We start from the raw sequence: 19,168 nt of genomic DNA, 5'->3' as shown, positions 1-19,168 counted from the left end.
TGTCTATGATCCCACACTCACGCCAGCGACCCCATGCTCAAGTTGTGAGTACATGCTAAAACTGGATAAGCCTGTGCTCAAGTCAGTGACCCTGGGGTTTCAAACCTGGGTCCTCCACATTCCAGTTCGATGCTCCATCCACTGCGCCATTGACTGGTCAGGCTCAACTGTTATCTTTATGAAATCTAAATACAGACCAAATATTTCCAGTGTAAGTTCAGTGACACAATTAAGATGTGCTGGGAGAGTAAAATACACGCTGGCTTAGAAGACTTAACACACACAAAAAAAGTTTAATAGCTCACTAATGATTTTTTTCATTGGTTACATTTTTAAGTGATATTTTGGATTCACTAGTTTAAATAAATTATTAAAATTTACTTCACCTGTTTCTTTTTAATGAAACTATGAGAAAACTTTAAAGTACGTATGTGGCATGCATTATGTTTCCACTGGATCACATTATTTTAAAGCTTATATATTTAAATGCAAATGAATCATTATGATACATTAATGGTAAATATTCCAAATACTTCCTGACCTTTTCACTTGATTGTCTTCTTTTCTTTAGTTGAATGAAATCTGTTTCCACCCTTTCTGCCAGCTCTAGTTTCCTCTTGTTTCTTTTAAATGCAGCTAAACTGAATCCTATAAAAAAATTAAAAATAACATTTGATAAATATTAGGGAATGGGGCAGATGAGATATCCTGAAGAGTCTTCTCAGGACAAAATCCTTTAAAATGTTGGATAAACGGTATAGAAAGTCTTTCCAATGTACACTGAAGTGGTGAGAAAATAAGAGGAAAATCCTAAGATTAAAGAAATAAGAAAAAGGTAAAATCCAAAGACACAAGTGAGCCCTGAAGGTAGATGCTACCCATAGTTATCTGCTAATGCATATCACTGCCAACTTCAGTACTGAAGGTCTCTGTGCATAAGATCCAATGGGTGAAACCAAGAGACAATGCAGCACAAGGAAGCGTGCTGAAGATCATCCACAAATAAAAGTAAAGACACCCTAAAGGGGGGTATGCCCAGTGAAAGGGACAACCAGAAAGACTACCGTATGCAGAAGAAAAGGGAACTTGCAGGTCTCAGCCTTGGATTTATATGTAAGGGAAGACAAGTCTCTATTATCTAAATTCAGGAGCTAAAAAGGCTTTCAGATGGATTTAGAGGAGAATTCATATTACCTGGGTGGCCTAAAAAAAACTCAAAAATTATCTCAGTGTGCCAGTGCTTCAAAAACCCATACAACACAAATATGGGTACTGCCTAGAAAAACACACCTTATCTTACCAGACTTCAGAGAATTCCTATGTTCCAGTTAACGTGTGCCCATAGTTTTTTTTTTCAAAAATTAACAAAACATACAAGAGATAAACTACCAAGAATAAGTTTTCCAAATACCAGCAAGCATAATTCAACTGAAACCAAAGACCTCAGACAGTGAAATAATCAGATACAGAATAGAAAACATGTTTATGCTCATAGAAGTAAAAGGACACTGAAAATATAACTAAGGAACAAAAGATAATAAAATGATCAGGTAGACTTGAAGAAGAACCAGATAAAGCTTCTTAAAGTAATAAATATAATAATTTAAAATTTAAAACGATATACAGATTTAAACAGCCAATCAGATTCAGCAATAAAAGAGATTACAAACTAGAATATAACACTGAAGAGATTACCAAAGCTTTCTGATAATGGCAGACTACATTATTCAGAGTAATTCTCCTATAGAATATTACTAAAAATGTTAAATTATAATATCAAAAACCATCACTTTAAAAGCATTTAAAACCTATTAAAAGTCCCAAGCTAAATTCTGGGAGTAAACTGAAGACTAAAGCTATTACTAAGACTGTGAGCATTTGCCAACACTACCACAAACTATTTAGTTAAATGGCATCAAGGAGAGATAATGCAAGCCCAGAGTCCATTGAAAGTAGAGTGGTATTGTAGACACTTCCCAGAATAAGCTGGGTATTGAAAGGGCTAACAAACTCACAGCAGGGTTGACTCAGAACTATGCAAGTCTGCCCCTACTCTCTATCCCAATACGGAGTGGATCCAGGCAAGGTTGTCTTAGATTATGGCAGATCAGGAGGTGGAATAAAGGAGGAGGAGGTGGAAGAAAAGAAGGGGAGGTGGGGGTAACTGGAAAGAAAAAAGCTATCCCTGAGAACTTTTGGCTTGACTGGGGCCTTTGCATAGATTTGCAAGCATGTGGCTTAGGTCAGTGGTCCCCAACCCCCAGGCAGCGGACCAGTACCGGTCCGTGGGCCATTTGGTACCGGTCACAGAGAAAGAATAAATAACTTATATTATTTCCATTTTACTTATATTTAAGTCTGAATGATGTTTATTATTTTAAAAAAATGACCAGATTCCCTCTGTTACATCGTCTAATACTCACTCTTGACGCTTGTCTCGGTCACGTGATACATTTATCCATCCCACCCGAAAGGCCAGTCCGTGAAAATATTTTCGACATTAAACCGGTCCATGGCCCAAAAAAGGTTGGGGACCACTGGCTTAGGTAATTCAGGGAATAATAAGATTATAACTAAGTTTAAGTAGATTCTGATTAATATTGTGTGAAATCATAGAAAATATATAGTGGTTTCACCTGGCCTGTGGTGGCACAGTGGATAGAGCTTCAACCTAGAACGCTGAGGTCGCTGGTTTGAAACCCTGGGCTTGTCAGATCAAGGCACATACAACAGGCACTCAGTGAACAACTAAACTGAAGCGACTATGAGTTGGTACTTCTCACTCGCCCGCCCCTCTGTAAAATCAATAAATAAAAAAAGAAAGGAAAAAAAATATATATAGTGGCCTCTGTCCTGATTCCTGGCACAGAGCTCTTAAAACCTTCATAATTTCCTAAGTGATAAGAGCACTAGGACCATTTTTTATTCTAACATTGGTTCTTTGACTCCAGTTCCTAAAGAAGAGTGAACTCCTAAATCCTTTTAAATTTCAAGGAATGATATGGGTGTCTTTTGTTTTGCTAAGGCAACTCTTAGTGGGCTTCTGCATAGTTTCAGAATGGGTATGGGTCACCAGAAAGACAAAACCATGATTAAAAGCTTAGAACTCTCGGTCCTGGCCAGTGGCTCAGTGGTAGGGCATCGACCCTATGTGTGGAAGTCCCAGGTTCAATTCCCAGTCAGGGCACACAGGAGAAGTGACCATCTACTTCTCCATCCCTAACCCTCCTCCTCCTTTTCTCTCTCAATCTCTCTCTATATATATCTATCTATCTCTCTATCTCTTCTCCTCCCACAGTCACAGCTCAATTGGCTCGAGAGCATTGGCCCCAGGCACTGAAGATGGCTCTGTGGAGCATCCGCCTCAGGCACTAAAAATAGCTCAGTTGCCAGCATGGCCCTACGTGGGCAGAGCATCGGGCCCAGCCAAGGGTCACGAGATGGACCCTGATCAGGGTGCATGCAGGAGTTTGTCTATCTCCTGTCCTCTCACTTAAATTTACAAAACAAAAAAAACAAAAAAAAATACTTGGAACTCTCAACCTTATCCCATTCTCTGGGAAAGAGAATGGTACTGGCTATTAAGTTAATGAACAATCATGCCTACAAACCTCCGTAAAAATCCCCCAAATACAAAGCTCAGAGAGCTTCCAGGTGGCTGAACACATACCTGTGTTGAGAAGGCAGAACATCCCAACTCCGTGAGAACAGAATCTCCTGTACTCAGGACCCTTCCACACAGATCGTTCATATCCTTTAATATCCTTTGTAATAAACTGGTACTCTAGTAAGTAAACTGCTCTCGAGAGTTCTGTGAGCAACTGTAGCAAATTAATCAAATCCAAAGAGGGGGTCAAGGGAACCTCTGATTTATAGAAGTCAGACAGAAGGCACAGGTGACAAACGGGGCTTGGGATTGGCACCTAAAGCAGGCGAGGTCCAGTCTTATGGGACTGAGCCCTGCGCTCCATTAGTGTGAGGATTGAATTAAACTGCAGGACACCCAGGTGGCATTAGAGAATTGCTTGGTGTAGAAAAGCCCCACATCTGACGTCAGGAGTGATGTAGGGAGTTGTAAGTGTGATAGCAGGATGAAAGTAAAAGAGAAACAGGAGTGTTTCCCATTCACCATGCACATAAACTTGGCAAAAGTAAAAGCAAAAACTAACATCTGGAGAAGGACATGAGTGAGTTTACACAAATAATTATTCAAGGGCAATAATAAACATACAGTCAAAGATAATCAGGCACAAAGGAAATGAGGCACCCTGAATAAAATTAAGCAGAAAAAAATCCCAATCTGTAACACATAAAATGGAATAATTAGGTACAATATAAAACAAGTATTCCCTTAAAAATTAAAAAGAGGCCTGACTTGTGGTGGCGCAGTGGATCAAGTGTCGACCTGGAATGCTGAGGTTGCCGGTTCAAAAACCTTGGCTTGCCCGGTCAAGGCACATATGGGAGCTAATGCTTCCTGCTCCTCCCCCCTTCTCCTTCTCTCTCTCTCTCTCTCTCTCTCTCTCTTTCTCTCTCTCTCTCTCTGTCTCTCTCCTTCTTCTCTAAAATGAATAAATAAAAATAATTTTTAAAAAAATTAAAAAGGCCTGACCAGGCAGTGGTGCAGTGGATAGAGCATCAGACTGGGATGAGGAGGACCCAGGTTCGAGACACCGAGCTCGCCAGCTTGAGCACAGGCTCATCTGGCTTGAGCAAAAAGCTCACTAGACTGGACCCAAGGTCACTCGCTCAAGCAAGGGGTCACCCAGTCTGCTAAAGGCCCGTGGTCAAGGCACATATAAGAAAGCTAACAATGAACAACTAGAAACGAGAAACTGATGATTGATGGTTCTCATCTCTCTCCGTTCCTGTCTCTCTGTCCCTATCTATCCCTCTCTCTGACTCTCTCTCTCTCTGTCCCTGTAAAAAAAAAACTTAAAAAGAAAAAACAAGTATCATAAAGATTAAAGACTAAACAAAACACATAAAAATATCTATACTGTATACTAAAAAGTAAAATAAATTACAGATTCTTAAAGAAAAAAACCAGAACTTCTAGAAATAAAAAGGCAAATTACCAAATTAAATCTCAATGTACATACTTAGTAGTCACAGGATATAGAAAAAGAAATCAGTGAATTAGAAGACTGATCAGAAAAAAGTTATCTAGAATGTGGCTAAAAAGATAAAATGATGAAAAATACAGAAGAAAGATTAAGCAATAGAAAAGACAATATAAGAAGGTGTATTATATATCTAATCAGAACTTCAGAGGTAAGGTAAAGAATAGAAAAATAATATTTTTTAAGATTGGTTAAAAATTTTTCCAAAATGCTAAAAAGCCAACAATCCACAGATTTAATTATTGCAAATACTATCCATAAATTACATTAAAATCATAAAAGTCCATAACAACACACATTAAATAAAGAAAATAAGAATGAATACCCTGGCCGGTTGGCTCAGTTATAGAGCGTCAGCCTGGCATGTGGAAGTACTGGGTTCAATTCCCAGCCAAGGGCACACAGGAGAAGCGCCTATCGCAGGGGTCCTCAAACTTTTTACACAGGGGGCCAGTTCACTGTCCCTCAGACCGTTGGAGGGCCAGACTATAAAAAAAACTATGAACAAATCCCTATGCACACTGCACATATCTTATTTTAAAGTAAAAAAACAAAATGGGAACAAATACAATATTTAAAAGAAAGAACAAGTAAATTTAAATCAACAAACTGACCAGTATTTCAATGGGAACTATGCTCCTCTCACTGACCACCAATGAGAGAGGCGCCCCTTCCGGAAGTGCGGTGGGGGCCGGATAAATGGCCTCAGGGGGCTGCATGCGGCCCACGGGCCATAGTTTGGGGACCCCTGGCCTATCGGCTTCTCCACCTTTCCCCCTCTCCTTTCTCTCTATCTCTCTCTTCCCCTCCTGCAGCCAAGGCTCCACTGGAGCAAAGTTGGCCCTGGGCGCTGAGGATGGCTCCATGGCCTCCACCTCAGGTGCTAGAATGGCTCGTTGCAACAAAGCAACACCCTAGGTGGGCAGAGCAGAGCATCACCCCCTAGTGGGCATGCCGGGTGGATCCTGGTCAGGCACATGTGGGAGTCTATCTCTCTGCCTCCCCCTTCTTACTTCAGAAAAATACAAAAAAAAAAAAAAAAAAGAAAGAAAGAAAGAAAATAAGAATGATAGACACTATATCCAGGGAAAATATCCTTCCAAAATAAAGGTGAAATGAAAATGTTTAGATAAACAAAGATGAGCAAATTTATCACCAGCAATACCTATACAGTACTAATAAAAATACCAAAGGATATTCCTCAGAAATAGAGAAAATAAAATAAAGTAAAAGCACAAAGAAAAAATAAAGTGGGGTGGGGAAAAATAAGTACAACAAAGGGTAACTACTTAGACAAATCTAAATGAAAATTGTAACAAAGCAATAATTAATGTCTCGTGGTGTTTTAAATACATATACACTTAAAAATATGAAAACAAAAGTTGAGGAAATGTTAAATGTAATTCATTCAAGTATTCTATAGCTTTTGTATTGTCTCAGAATTGATAAAAGGTAGTATTTTCTAATAGACTTTAGTAAGTAAGTATGCATGTTGAAATCTCTGTTAACTGCAACAGAATGGTAATAGAAGGTAAAACAAACATATTGATAGAAAATAAAATATAAAATAATCCTAAGGAAGTCAAGGAATGAGATAAAAGGAGGATAGACCACGTGGGACAAATAGAAAGTAAAAAGTAGATTCAAATCCAAATATATAGGTAATTTACATTAAATGTAAATAGAATAAATACATCAATTAAAATACAAAGATCTGCCTGATCTGTGGTATCACAGTGGATCAAGTGTCAAACTGAAATGCTGAGGTTGCATGTTCGAAACCCTGGGCTTGCCTGGTCAAGGCACATGTGTGGGAGTTGATGCTTTGTACTTCTCCCCCTACCCCTCTCTTCTCTATAATGAATAAATAAAAATATTTTTTAAAAATACAAAGATCTTTCCCCCCAAATTTTAATACATATGTGTTGCTTCTAAGAGATATATCTTAAATATAAGAATACACAGAAAGAGTGAAACACAAGGAAAGAACAAGATACACAGGCACACACTAACCAACGGAAACTATTGTAGCTATCTTAATATCAACCATGTAGGCTTTCAGGCAGCAAGCATTACTAGATAGAGAGTGACATTTCTTTAAAATACAAAGGTCAACTAACCAAAGTCTCTTGTGGGGCTATTAACATGTATGCAAGTAAAATATATAAAAACTATAACAAGAGGGGCGAAAAAGGAAAGTGTTGTTGGGTCCTTGCATAATGCAGCATATGACAAATATAAGAGATATAAGATTTTTTAAACATTTAAAAAATCAACATAATTCATTAGACTAACAAATTAACATCATAATAAAGAAAAAAAACTAAAATCTGTTAAATTAGATTTGTTTACAATTTTTTAATCTTGCAGAGAAAACTCCCTACGTATGACATATAGCCGCAAATTTTCAATGATACTTAAAATTATGCCCACTAGTCATCACTGCTTTTTTAATTTTTTAATTTTATTTAGTAAATTAACTTTAACAGGATGACATTGATCAATAAGAGTACATAGGTTTCAGGTGTATTCATCACTTCTATTAAACTCTATACTAATAATCTTTTGTCAGTGTGACAGGGAAAAGTATAAAGATTCAAAATGAAAAAACAAAACTCTCATTCACAAATGATATGGTTGTATTTTTAGGTAATCAACAAGGACCCACAAATAAATTAGATGAATGAATATGAGTTTAACAAGTTAGCTGGATACAAATATATGTGTATATATACACATATGCACATATATAAGCATATTTATTAAAAACACACCATTATATTTACTGGTAAAAACCATTTTGAAAAATATTTTGGCACTATCAGGTAAAGAGGAAGACAGACTGACACTATGATCCAACAACTCTACTGTACTGAATGCATCTAGATAAAGTCCACTGACTCAGAATACTTGCACAAGAAAATTGGTGGGTTTGTTAAAATTCCAACCTGAAACCAAACCAACTATCTATCTGTAAGAGGTGTGTGTACAATGATGAAAAGGTTAAAAAAGCAAACTGGAGAAAGATACCATTTATATTACTAACCCAACCAAAAATTGCAAAATATCTAATAATAAACTAATCATGACAAAGAAACAAACACTTATCAATACAGACCCCAGAATGGGAGTTAGCACCGGGTGAAGGAGGCAGGGGAAGAAGAGGGTAAAGGGGTAACTATATGGTGGCAGAGGAGACTAGGCTTGGAACGGCAAGGCCACAACAGACTACCCAGATGATGTGTTATAAAGTTCTACCCCTGAAATGTATATGTTATTAACTAATGTTACCCCAATTAATTTAATTTTTAAAAATTGCAAATCACAGTTAAAAACTAATCATAAAATGTGAAATGAAACTACTGAAAAACAAATAAAGTAGTCCTGAACAGATTTGTTCTGGATAGGAAGATTCAATGTTATTATAACAAACTAATTAGTTAGAAAAAGTTTCTGGAAAAGAAACCATAGTTGTCCTCCAAAGAAAGTCTAAAAACAATACTATAGTAATGACATAGAAATTGACCAAAAATGTTTTTTAAAAATTAATAGAACTGACCATCAAATCCTTATACAGACAAATTCATGTATATTCTAATGGAATTTGAGAATATGAGTGATATTTCATACAGTAGAAAATGGATATGTTATTCAATAAGCTGTCTTGGTACAGTATACTATCTACTTAGAAGACAAGTTTCCTACTTCATACTACACACAAAAATATAATTTTAAACTATTAATGATTTCAACATATAAAAACCTTTTTTTAAAAAGGTTCAAAAAAAAGTAAACCATCACACAAAAACATAGGCATAAATATCAGTCATTTTGTGACTTGTTTTTTTATTTTTATTTTCTTATTTTTAATTAGAAGATTTTCCATAAAATGCTATCAAAGCCAGAATTCATCATAAGGTGGTTGAAAGTTATAACCACATGAAATTTAAAATGTCTGTAAGCCAAAAGATATAATGCACAAAGGTAAATGATAAATGACATTTAAATTTTTTAAATTATATATGCAAATCATTATAAAATAAGATTAATGTATTTTAATCAGAATGGTCTCATGAAAAATTAGTAACATGGAGCTAAAGGGAAGATGGTGGAGTAGGAAGCACCTGGAATGCATCTTCCTACCTAGATGACTGGCCTGACACAAGGCTTAATGTAAACGTGATCGAACTCTAGGGTCCCTATAGGCTCGTAACTTCCAGGGGAGGCTTGGATGTAAACTGTGGTTAACCTGGGACAATTTCAACTCTTACTGCAATAGGATCTACTCATTTCCCATTCCCAACCTTGAGGTAAACAGCTATGCATGTATTCCTAGAGCAGCTTGCACACAGCCTGAGAGCCAGGGCAGGCCACAAAGACCCTGTCCTTCAAATACCAGGATCTGTGCTTGATGGCTATTTGTTGGATCTAATCAGAGAGATGCAGACAGTGATAAGCAGCCATTTTTGTAATGCCCTCCCCTTGCAGCTGAACTGACTTCCACTGTCAATGCTTTTTGGCCCCTTCATTTTTCAATTTTTTCCCCTTTTGGGAGGCAGACATTTAAGGAGATACACAAATGGCCAATAAGAACATGAAAACATGCTCAACATCAAAATCATTAGGAAAATGCAAATCAAAACCACAATAAGATACCACTTCATACCAATTAGAATGGCTATTATTTAAAAAATAATAACAAGTGCTGATAACAATGTGAAAAAAACTGGAACTCTGGTGCAATATTAGTGGAAATTTAAAATAGTGAGGCCACTGTGGAAGAGAGAGAATGGCAATTCTTCCAAAAACTGAAACTAGAATTACCATATAATACAACAATTTCACTTCCTAGTAGCCAAAACAACTGAAAGCAGGGACCCAGACATCTGTACACCCACGTTCAGAGCAGCACTATGCACAACAGACAAAAGTTGGCTGCAACTCAGGTATCCATTAACAGAAGAAAATATAAACAAAAGGTAGCATTTACATACACTGCAATATTATTAAGCCTTAAAAAGAAATTGATGTGTGCGACAACAGTTAAAAAGTAACAAATATAATGTTTAAATAATCAACTCTTTCATAATGTGAGATCTGTTAACTTATACTATTATTTATATTGCTATGCTTGATAACAATACACAATTACAAAACAACAAATGATGCATGGTTCCACTTATCTGAGGCACCCAGAGTAGTCATATTCACAGAGACAGAACTCAGAATGGCGGCTGCCAGGGGCCAAGTAGAGGGGAGGGGCCTGTTTCCTGAGTACAGAGTTTCAGTTTTGCAAGACAAAAGGAGTTCTGTAGAAAGATGATGATGGCCTTACCACAATATGAATGTACTTAAAGCCAGTGAACTACATATTAAAAAGGTTTAACATGGCAAATTTTATGTTATGTATGTTTTGCCAAAATTTTAAAAACAAATTACCAAAAACATCTATACAAATGCTTATTGCAGCTTTACACATGGCAGCCCCAAACTGTGAACAACCCAGCTAGCTGTCTTTCAAAAGGTAAATGGGTAAACTAACAGTATACATCTGTACCACAGCATACTTAGCAATAAAGTGGGACAAGCTATTGATAAACACAACCACCTAGATGAATCTCCTAAGTGAATTTTAAAAAGCCAATTCCCAAAAGACAGTGTACTGTATGATGCCATTTATATAATGTTCTTGAAATGACAAAATTATATAAAGTGACTGCCAGGAGTTAAGGAAGAAGGTAGGAGGTGAGTGGGTATAACCATAAAAGGGCAACATGAGAGATTCTTGTGTGGATGGAAGTGTTCTGTATCTTGACCGAGTCAATATCAAAGTCCTGAATGTGATATTGCAACTATAGTTTTACAAAATATTACCATTGGAGGAAACTGAGCATAGGGTACACAGGATCTATCTGCTTTATTTCTTAGAACAGTGTGTGAATTTATAGTTACCACAAAATAAAAAATTAAAATCAGCATTACTGAACTTATTAAAGAATAAAATTAAGTACTAATTATAATAACATTATACAATTAGTACATAAAATGTTTTATATCAAAAAGTATCCTGCTTAAAAACTGTAAGAATACAATCTAGCCAGTAGAAAAGAAGAAAGTTAAAATCCTTTTGGCAGAATCATGCCCATTATTGACAGGACAGAATAATGTCCCCAATCTAATCTTCACTTAATTTAAAGAAGGGGTCCCCAAACTTTTTACACAGGGGGCCAGTTCACTGTCCCTCAGACCGTTGGAGGGTCGGACTATAAAAAAAAACTGTGAACAAATCCCTATGCACACTGCACATATCTATTTTAAACTAAAAAAACAAAATGGGAACAAGTACAATATTTAAAATAAAGAACAAGTAAATTTAAATCAACAAACTGACCAGTATTTCAATGGGAAATATGGGCCTGCTTTTGCCTGAGATGGTCACTGTCTGGTTCCATTTTGTCACTAGTTTGTCATTTGTTGCTAGCCATAACAAGTGTTGCTAGCCGTAACATATGACAGTGATATGACGCACTTCCGGAGCTGTGACGCATGCGTCCCGCATCACTGGAAGTAGTACTGTACGTGAGTGACGCTGCGCTTTGTGGTTCCAACACATACAGTACTCCATGAGTACTGCATCCTGTGCTCCTCTCACTGACTCCCAATGAAAGAGGTGCCCCTTCCGGAAGTGCAGCGGGGGCTGGATAAATGGCATCAGGGGGCCACATGCAGCCCGTGGGCCATAGTTTGGGGACCCCTGATTTAAAGACATACATCAAATCCAATCAAAGCATAAAACAGATGCTAGCTAGCACCTTTGCAGCACAAACTATTTAAGGTCGTCCTTTGCCAAGAGAAAACAAAACCACTGTACTTTCATTTCAACTTTAATGAATCTTCTGGAAGAACTCAAAAGAACATACAAGCTCTATCTCACACATTCGTAAAATTGAATGCACAGTGAAATTACCTACAAACCTTTAAAACCTTCAGTTGCCTGGGTACCACCTGCAGAGTTGCTGGTTTCATTGATACCCGGTGCACTAGGGGTCAGAATCTTTCAAAGCTCCCCAGGGAGTCAAATGTACCACCCAAGCTGAGAAACCCCACTCAAATGGTTCCACTTCGCTCCAGATAGTATCAATTACTTTATCAGTCAGTGCTAAAAAGCTAGACCTGTTAAACTCTGATTAAATCATATCACCAGGATCATTTTCACCAACAACATATTGATAACTAGAAGAATATTAAGTTAACACATGAGTGTTTCTATGTTCCAGAAATTAGAATAAGTCTTTATATATTTTCTCATGTAATCACAACATGTCGAGATGAAAGTTTCTTGGAAGTAACCTGCCACTGGTACACAAAAGTATATACCTCTAAAGCCTATGCTCTGAGATATTATGTGGTCACTAATGGCAACGACTTTACAAAACCAGACTTCTCAAAAGTATAAAACTTCTCAGGGGGGAAAATCTAGCAAAAACCAGCAAAACAATAAATGCACACTCTCTGAGTCAGCAATTCTACTTACGACCATCTGCCTTAATAAAACACATATGTATAAAGTGATATATACAAGAATATTCATGGAATCATCAACGTTAATAGCAAAGCCTAGAAACAACCTGAATGCCCATCAATAAAGAAATAGCTGTATAAATATGATAAAATGCTATTCAAAATTTAAAAAAATTAATTGATCTTTTTGTATCAACATGGATAGACTTCAATATACATTTTTCTAACTGACAAAACATTAGCAGTATCATATTACTGATCTAAGAACTTACTAAAGATGCAGTATGTCATTTATCTAAAACTTACAGAAAGAATAATACAATACAGTCTAGCATGTCTGTTGATATAGAAAGAAGTATTCCAATAACTGTGGTTAATAGAGTGAGCAAATGGGACAGTGACTGAAAACAAAAGTGAAGAGGAAGATTAGGTTTATGCAGAATGCTCCAATTTTTACAGAGAAAACATACTCCTATACCATACAATTAAAAAGTAATGGGAGAAACAACACTAGTAAAAACTGGAGGCAGACAACACCAAGCCTAGACTCAACCAGCTCTACAAAGAAAACACCCAAACTCCCAGACACAATGAGAAGACAAAGAAGTGCAATCCAAATAAAACCCCAAGAGAAATCTTCAGGAGATGAACTGAGTGATATGGAAATAATCACACTTCCGGATGCGGAGTTTAAAATAATAATTGTAAGGATGCTTAGGTATCTTAGAACAACAATGGATGGTCATCACAAACACCTAAATAAAGAAATAGCAAGTATAAAAAAGGATATTGAAATATTAAAAAAGAATCAGTCGGAGATGCAAATACAATATCAGAAATGAAGACCACAATGGAAGGAATTAAAAACAGGATGGATACAGCTGAGGATCGAATCAGCGAGTTGGAGGACAACTGGAATGAAGGCATGAAAGCAAAGAAAAATGAAAAGAGACTCAAAAAGTCTGAGGAAACTCTTAAGAGAGCTCTGTGACAACATAAAGTGAAATAACATCTGCATCATAGGGGTTCCTGAAGAAGAGAAAGAACAAGGGATAGAGGTTTTGTTCAATCATATCATAGCTGAAAACTTCCCTAAATTAATGCAGGAGAAACTCTCACAAATTCAAGAAGCACAGAGAACTCCACTAAAAAGAAACCCAAAGAAACCTACACCAAGACACATCATAATTAAAATACCAAAGCTAAGTGATAAAGAGAAAATATTAAAAGCTGTGAGAGAAAAAAAGGCTATCACCTACAAAGGAGCCCCCATAAGAATGAAATCAGACTTCTCAACACGAACACTTGAAGCCAGAAGAGAATGGCAAGAAATATTCAAAGTAATATTTGCAGAACAAGAACCTACAACCAAGACTACTATATCCAGCAAGGCTATCATTTAAAATTGAAGGAGAAATAAAAAGTTTCCCATAAAAAAACTCAAGGAATTCATTACAACCAACCAATGCTGCAGGAAATGTTAAGGGGCATGGTGTAAACAGATCAAAGTGGGGAAAAATATAGCAAAAGAAGAATACAGCTTTAAAGAATAAAATGGCAATAAACAACTACATTATCATTAATAAAAAAAAAAATGGGAGTGACGTCAGAGAAATGGCGCCGTGAGGGGTGTTCCCGATATCTCCCCCGGAAATTTCAACAAATTCAACAACTAGAGACAGAATAACAATCTCAGGAGTATCTGAAATACACATACACCAAACAAAGGTACGATTGGGTGAAAAGGTGGCTGAATATATAATCCACTCTGAAGGAAATAAGACCGAGAACGGAGTATTCCACCTTCCTCACTGACCTGAGGAAGGGCCGCTTTTTCTTGGAACTGAGAGGAAAGGAGGGCTGGGGAGAGGGAAGAAGCTGGGCTAGGGCAGATGATCAAGCCGAGGACAAAGCGCACCGGTGGCTCAGCCTGAGATCGTGGACCCAGAGCTAGCACGAGCGACAGACTCTGGCAGAGATGGCCGAGAGGGTTGCCTGCAGAGGCCAGCACCAGAGCAGCTTTGGGCTTTGTTCACTCCAGGTCTGCAATTGCGGACAGTGTGCAAGTGTCTCCACCCGGCGCCTCTGGCATGGGCGTGTGCATTCGCAGATGGAGGAGCTGGGCCGGAAACTGTCAGCAGTGGGTTTTTGCATGGGCCACAGCCAGAGTTTCTGTGTGGTCCCAGCTCCCCAACCAACAGCACAGGAAGTGCGCAAGGGCCCAGTTCCCTAGGCCTAGACCTGTCTGGGTGGGGCACCTCTGCCAGCCAATACAGGTCACAGAGAACACTGTGGAAGTTGTGTGGGGTGTGCTGCGGGCTTCCCAAACAGGGCACAAGGGAAAAGCCTGTGCAGATCAGACACGCGGAGTGCTGACACAAACTAGAGATACTTGGGGACCCCTAGAAAGGAGCCTGACCAGCAGTCGGCTCCCTGCCCTGCCTGCTTACACTGGCGGCTCTGGTTGACAAAGCCTTACCCAGCACTGTACTTTGAGCAGTCCTGGAGGAAGGACTTGGCAGCTCTTAGGGCCTCTTGTTCTGGAGGCAGTAGCTAGGGCAACTTCCTGCCAGCCAATACAGGTAACAAAGTGCATTCCCACAGAACAGGCCTCAGAGAACACTGCGGAAGTTGTGCGAGCTGGGCTTCGAAACAGGGCACAAGGAAAAAAAGCCTGTGGAGAGTAGGCCCGCAAAGCACTGAGGCACACTACACATGTCCAGAGGCTCTTAGAAAGGCACCTGAAAAGCAATCGACTCCCTGCCCTGCCTGCTTACGCTGGCGGCTCTGGTTGGCAAAGCCTTACTCAGAACTGTGCTTTGAGCGAGGCCGGAGGGGAGACTTGGCAGCTCTTAGAACCTCTTCCTCTGCAAGCAGTGAAAGGGGCAACTCCACAGCTGGGTCCCCAGGCTTCTGCATCAGGAAGAGAGACGTGGGGAGAGGCACCTAGAAAACTGACTCTCCCACTGTCAGAGCCTGCAAACCCTAACAAGCCTCACCTACCAACAGGACTGAAGCCTAGCTTATGTCAACACCATAGTGGCACATCAATTGCAAATCTCTACTCAAGAGTGCCACAGGGGCTAAACCTGTGGTACAGTGCCACTGGCCAAAAAGAAAAAGAAAGAAGAAAAAGGAAGATAACCTCTCAAAACCAGGAAAAGATCACATTTTTATAACTTTTTTTCCATTTTTTTCTTGTATTTTTCTTTTTTTCCGCTTTGGTCATTTTAACCTCTTTCCATTTTATTCTTTCCTTTTCATTTTGAACTTCATTACCCATAGGTGTTCCATTTTCCATTCTTGTTTTTTTTTATGAGTGTTAAATTCCAAAAATGTTAACTCTTTCTTTTTTTCTTTTTTCTTCTTTTCTCTTATACTTTTTCTCTCATTTGATCATCATTCACAAACAAGTTACTTTATTCTGGATTCTAATTTTTTCTTTGTGGCATTTGTGTGTTTTTTACTTCATTTTATATCTCTTTGTCATTTCCCCCCAACTCTAATTCTCCATTCTATGTAGTTTTTGTTCCACTTAACACAATAGAATTTTCATTTTTATCACTGTATTTTTTCAATATTTTTTTCTTTTCTTTTTTCTTCTTTTCTCTCTCACTTTTTCTCTCATTCAATCATCATTTATAAACAAATTATTTTATTCTTGATCCAATTTTTCTCTTTGTGGCATTTTGTGGTTTTTTACTTCATTTTTTTATTTCTTTGCCATTTCCTCCCAACTCAGGCTCTCTGTTCTATGTAGTTTTTGTTCCACTTAGCACAATATAAATTCATTTTCTCACTGTATTTTTTCAATTTTTTTCTTTTTTCTTTTTTAATCATCTCCTATTAGAGTTATCAACACTACCACTCTCAAATGCCATTAAGGAAAAAGAAATCAAATATCATAGATACAAAAGACAGAAATGTAGCTCAGACAGATAAGGAAAATTCTATAGAAAAAAATTCAATTGCTTGGAAACCTTGGTGTTAAATGACAGAGAATTAAAAATTGAAGTCCTAAAAATACTCAGGAAAATATAAAAAAGCATGGAAAGGCAATTCAGAGAGCTCAAAAAACAATTCAATAACAAAAAGAATACATCACCAAGGAAATTGAAACTATGAAAATAAATAAAACAGATGAAAAACTCAATTCATGAACTGAAAAACAAGGGAACAAGCTTAGTTAATAGAACAGGCCAGACAAAGGAGAGAATTAGTGACATAGAAGACAGACAACTAAAGACACTACAGAGAGAAGAGGAGAGAGACTCATGAATTTTAAAAAAAAAATGAGAAAGCCCTACAGGAATTGTCTGACTCCATCAGAAAGAGCAACATAAGAATAATGGGTATATCAGAAAGAGAAGAGGGAGAAAATGGAATGGAGAACATATTCAAACAAATAATAGACGAGACCTTCCCAAGCCTGTGGAAAGAATTAGAGCCTTGCCTGACCAGGCGGTGGCGCAGTGGATAGAGTGTCAAACTGGGATTTGAGACCCTGAGGTCGCAAGCTTGAGGGCGGGCTCATCTGGTTTGAGCAAAGCTCACCAGCTTCGACCCAAGGTCACTGACTCGAGCAAGGGGTTACTTGGTCTGCTGAAGGCCCATGGTCAAGGCACATATAAGAAAGCAATCAATGAAAAACTAAGGTGTCGCAACAAAAAACTGATGATTGATGCTTCTCATCTCTCTCCGTTCCTGTCTGTCTGTCCCTATCTATCCCTCTCTCTGACTCTTTCTCTGTCTCTGTAAAAAGAAAAGAAAAGAAAAAATTAGAACCTTGAATTCAAGAAGCAAACAGAACACCGAGTTATCTTAACCCAAACAAACCTACTCCAAGGCACATCATAATGAAATTATCACAAACCAATGACAAAGAAAAAATCCTCTAGGCAGCCAGGGAAAAGAAGAATACAACATATAAAGGAAGGACCATTAGATTATCATCAAATTTCTCAGCAGAAACTCTACAAGCCAGAAGAGAATAGACCACAATATTTAAAGTTCTGAGAGAGAGGAACTTCCAGCAAAGAATACAATATCCATCAAAGCTATCCTTCAAATACAAAGGAGAAATAAAAATATTAACAGATATAGAAAAGATGAGGGAATTTATCACCAGAAAACCCCACTTCAGGAAATACTAAAGGGGGTTATCTGACCAGATACAATGATCAAAACAAAACAAAACTACAAGTAAAAGCTTGAACAAGATCACAATAAAAATAAGATTAATCTGTGACAACAAAAACAAAAAAGGGGAGAAGACAATGATTAACAGTAGCAAAGGAGGATGTATCCTTTCTATTACTCAGTAGTAACCCCTGAGAAAATCACTACAGAAACACATGGCTTAAAAAAAAAAAGAAACAGAGGAAAGAAGTATGGAATACAACCAAACAGAAACAAATGATAGAAAAACAAAAGAGAAGAACCAAACAAGATACAAAGCTATCAGAAAGCAATATATAAAATGGCAATAGAAAACCCTCAAGTGTCAATAATTACATTAATGTAAATGGATTGAACTCACCAATAAAAAGACACAGAGTAGCAGGATGGATTTAAAAAGAAATTCCAACTGTATGCTGGCTTCAAGAAACACATCTAAGCTACAAGGATAAAAACAAATTCAAAGTGAAAGGTTGGAAAATGATTCTCCAAGCAAATATCCAAAGAAAAGCAAGTGTAGTCATACTCATATCTTACAATGCTGACTACAAGACGGCAAAGGTAATCAGAGACAAAGATGGTCATTTCATAATGATAAAGGGGACATTGGATCAAGAAGACATAATACTTCTTAATATATATGCACCAAACAAAGGAGGACCAAAATATGTAAGACATCTACTAACTGACCATAAAATAAAAACTGACAAAACTACAATCATACTTGGAAACCGCAATACACCACAGACAGCTCTAGATCATTCATCCAAACAGAAAATCAATAAAGAAATATCGGCCTTAAACAAAACACTAGAACAACTGGATACGATAGACATCTACAGGACAGTTCATCCCAAAGAGTCAGAGTAGACATTTTTCTCCAGTGTACATGGAACATTTTCAAGAACTGACCATATGTTGGGCAACAAAAATAACATTAACAAATTCAGAAAGATTAAAATTATACCAATCATATTCTCTGACCATAAAGCTTTGAAACTATAATTCAACTGCAAAAAAGAAGTAAACAAACCCACAAATATGTGGAAATTAAAAAACATACTTCTAAAAAATGAGTGGGTCAAAGAAGAAATAAAAGCAGAGAGCAAAAGATACATACAGACAAATGAAAATGACAATACAACATATCAGAATATCTGGGATGCAGCAAAAGCAGTAATAAGAGGGAAGTTCATATCACTACAGGGCTATATAAACAAACAAGAGAGAGCCCTAGTAAACAACTTAACTTAACATCTTAAGAAACTAGAAAAAGAAGAACAAAGGCAATCCAAAACCAGCAGAAGAAAGAAAATAATAAAAATCAAAGCAGAAATAAGAACAGA

General features: G+C 37.5%; 1 protein-coding gene across 4 annotated transcripts in view; it reads right to left on the bottom strand.

The window, feature by feature from the left end:
- TASP1 (taspase 1) overlaps nucleotides 1–19,168 on the bottom strand; it is a 314,709-nt gene that overhangs the window by 190,671 nt on the left and 104,870 nt on the right. For all 4 annotated transcript variants that reach the window (XR_010751729.1, XM_066387123.1, XM_066387124.1 and 1 more), the window contains one exon: nucleotides 542–648. Coding sequence is in view for 3 of the 4 variants with exons in the window: in XM_066387123.1 (XP_066243220.1) it covers nucleotides 542–648 (107 nt within the window). In the remaining variant the exon portion in view is untranslated. The remainder of the gene's footprint in view (nucleotides 1–541; nucleotides 649–19,168) is intronic.

Source organism: Saccopteryx leptura, chromosome 5 (genome assembly GCF_036850995.1).
Source record: "Saccopteryx leptura isolate mSacLep1 chromosome 5, mSacLep1_pri_phased_curated, whole genome shotgun sequence".
NCBI lineage: Eukaryota > Metazoa > Chordata > Mammalia > Chiroptera > Emballonuridae > Saccopteryx > Saccopteryx leptura.
Note: the sequence above shows the minus strand (reverse complement) of the source record. Positions and strands in the feature narration are given on the sequence as shown.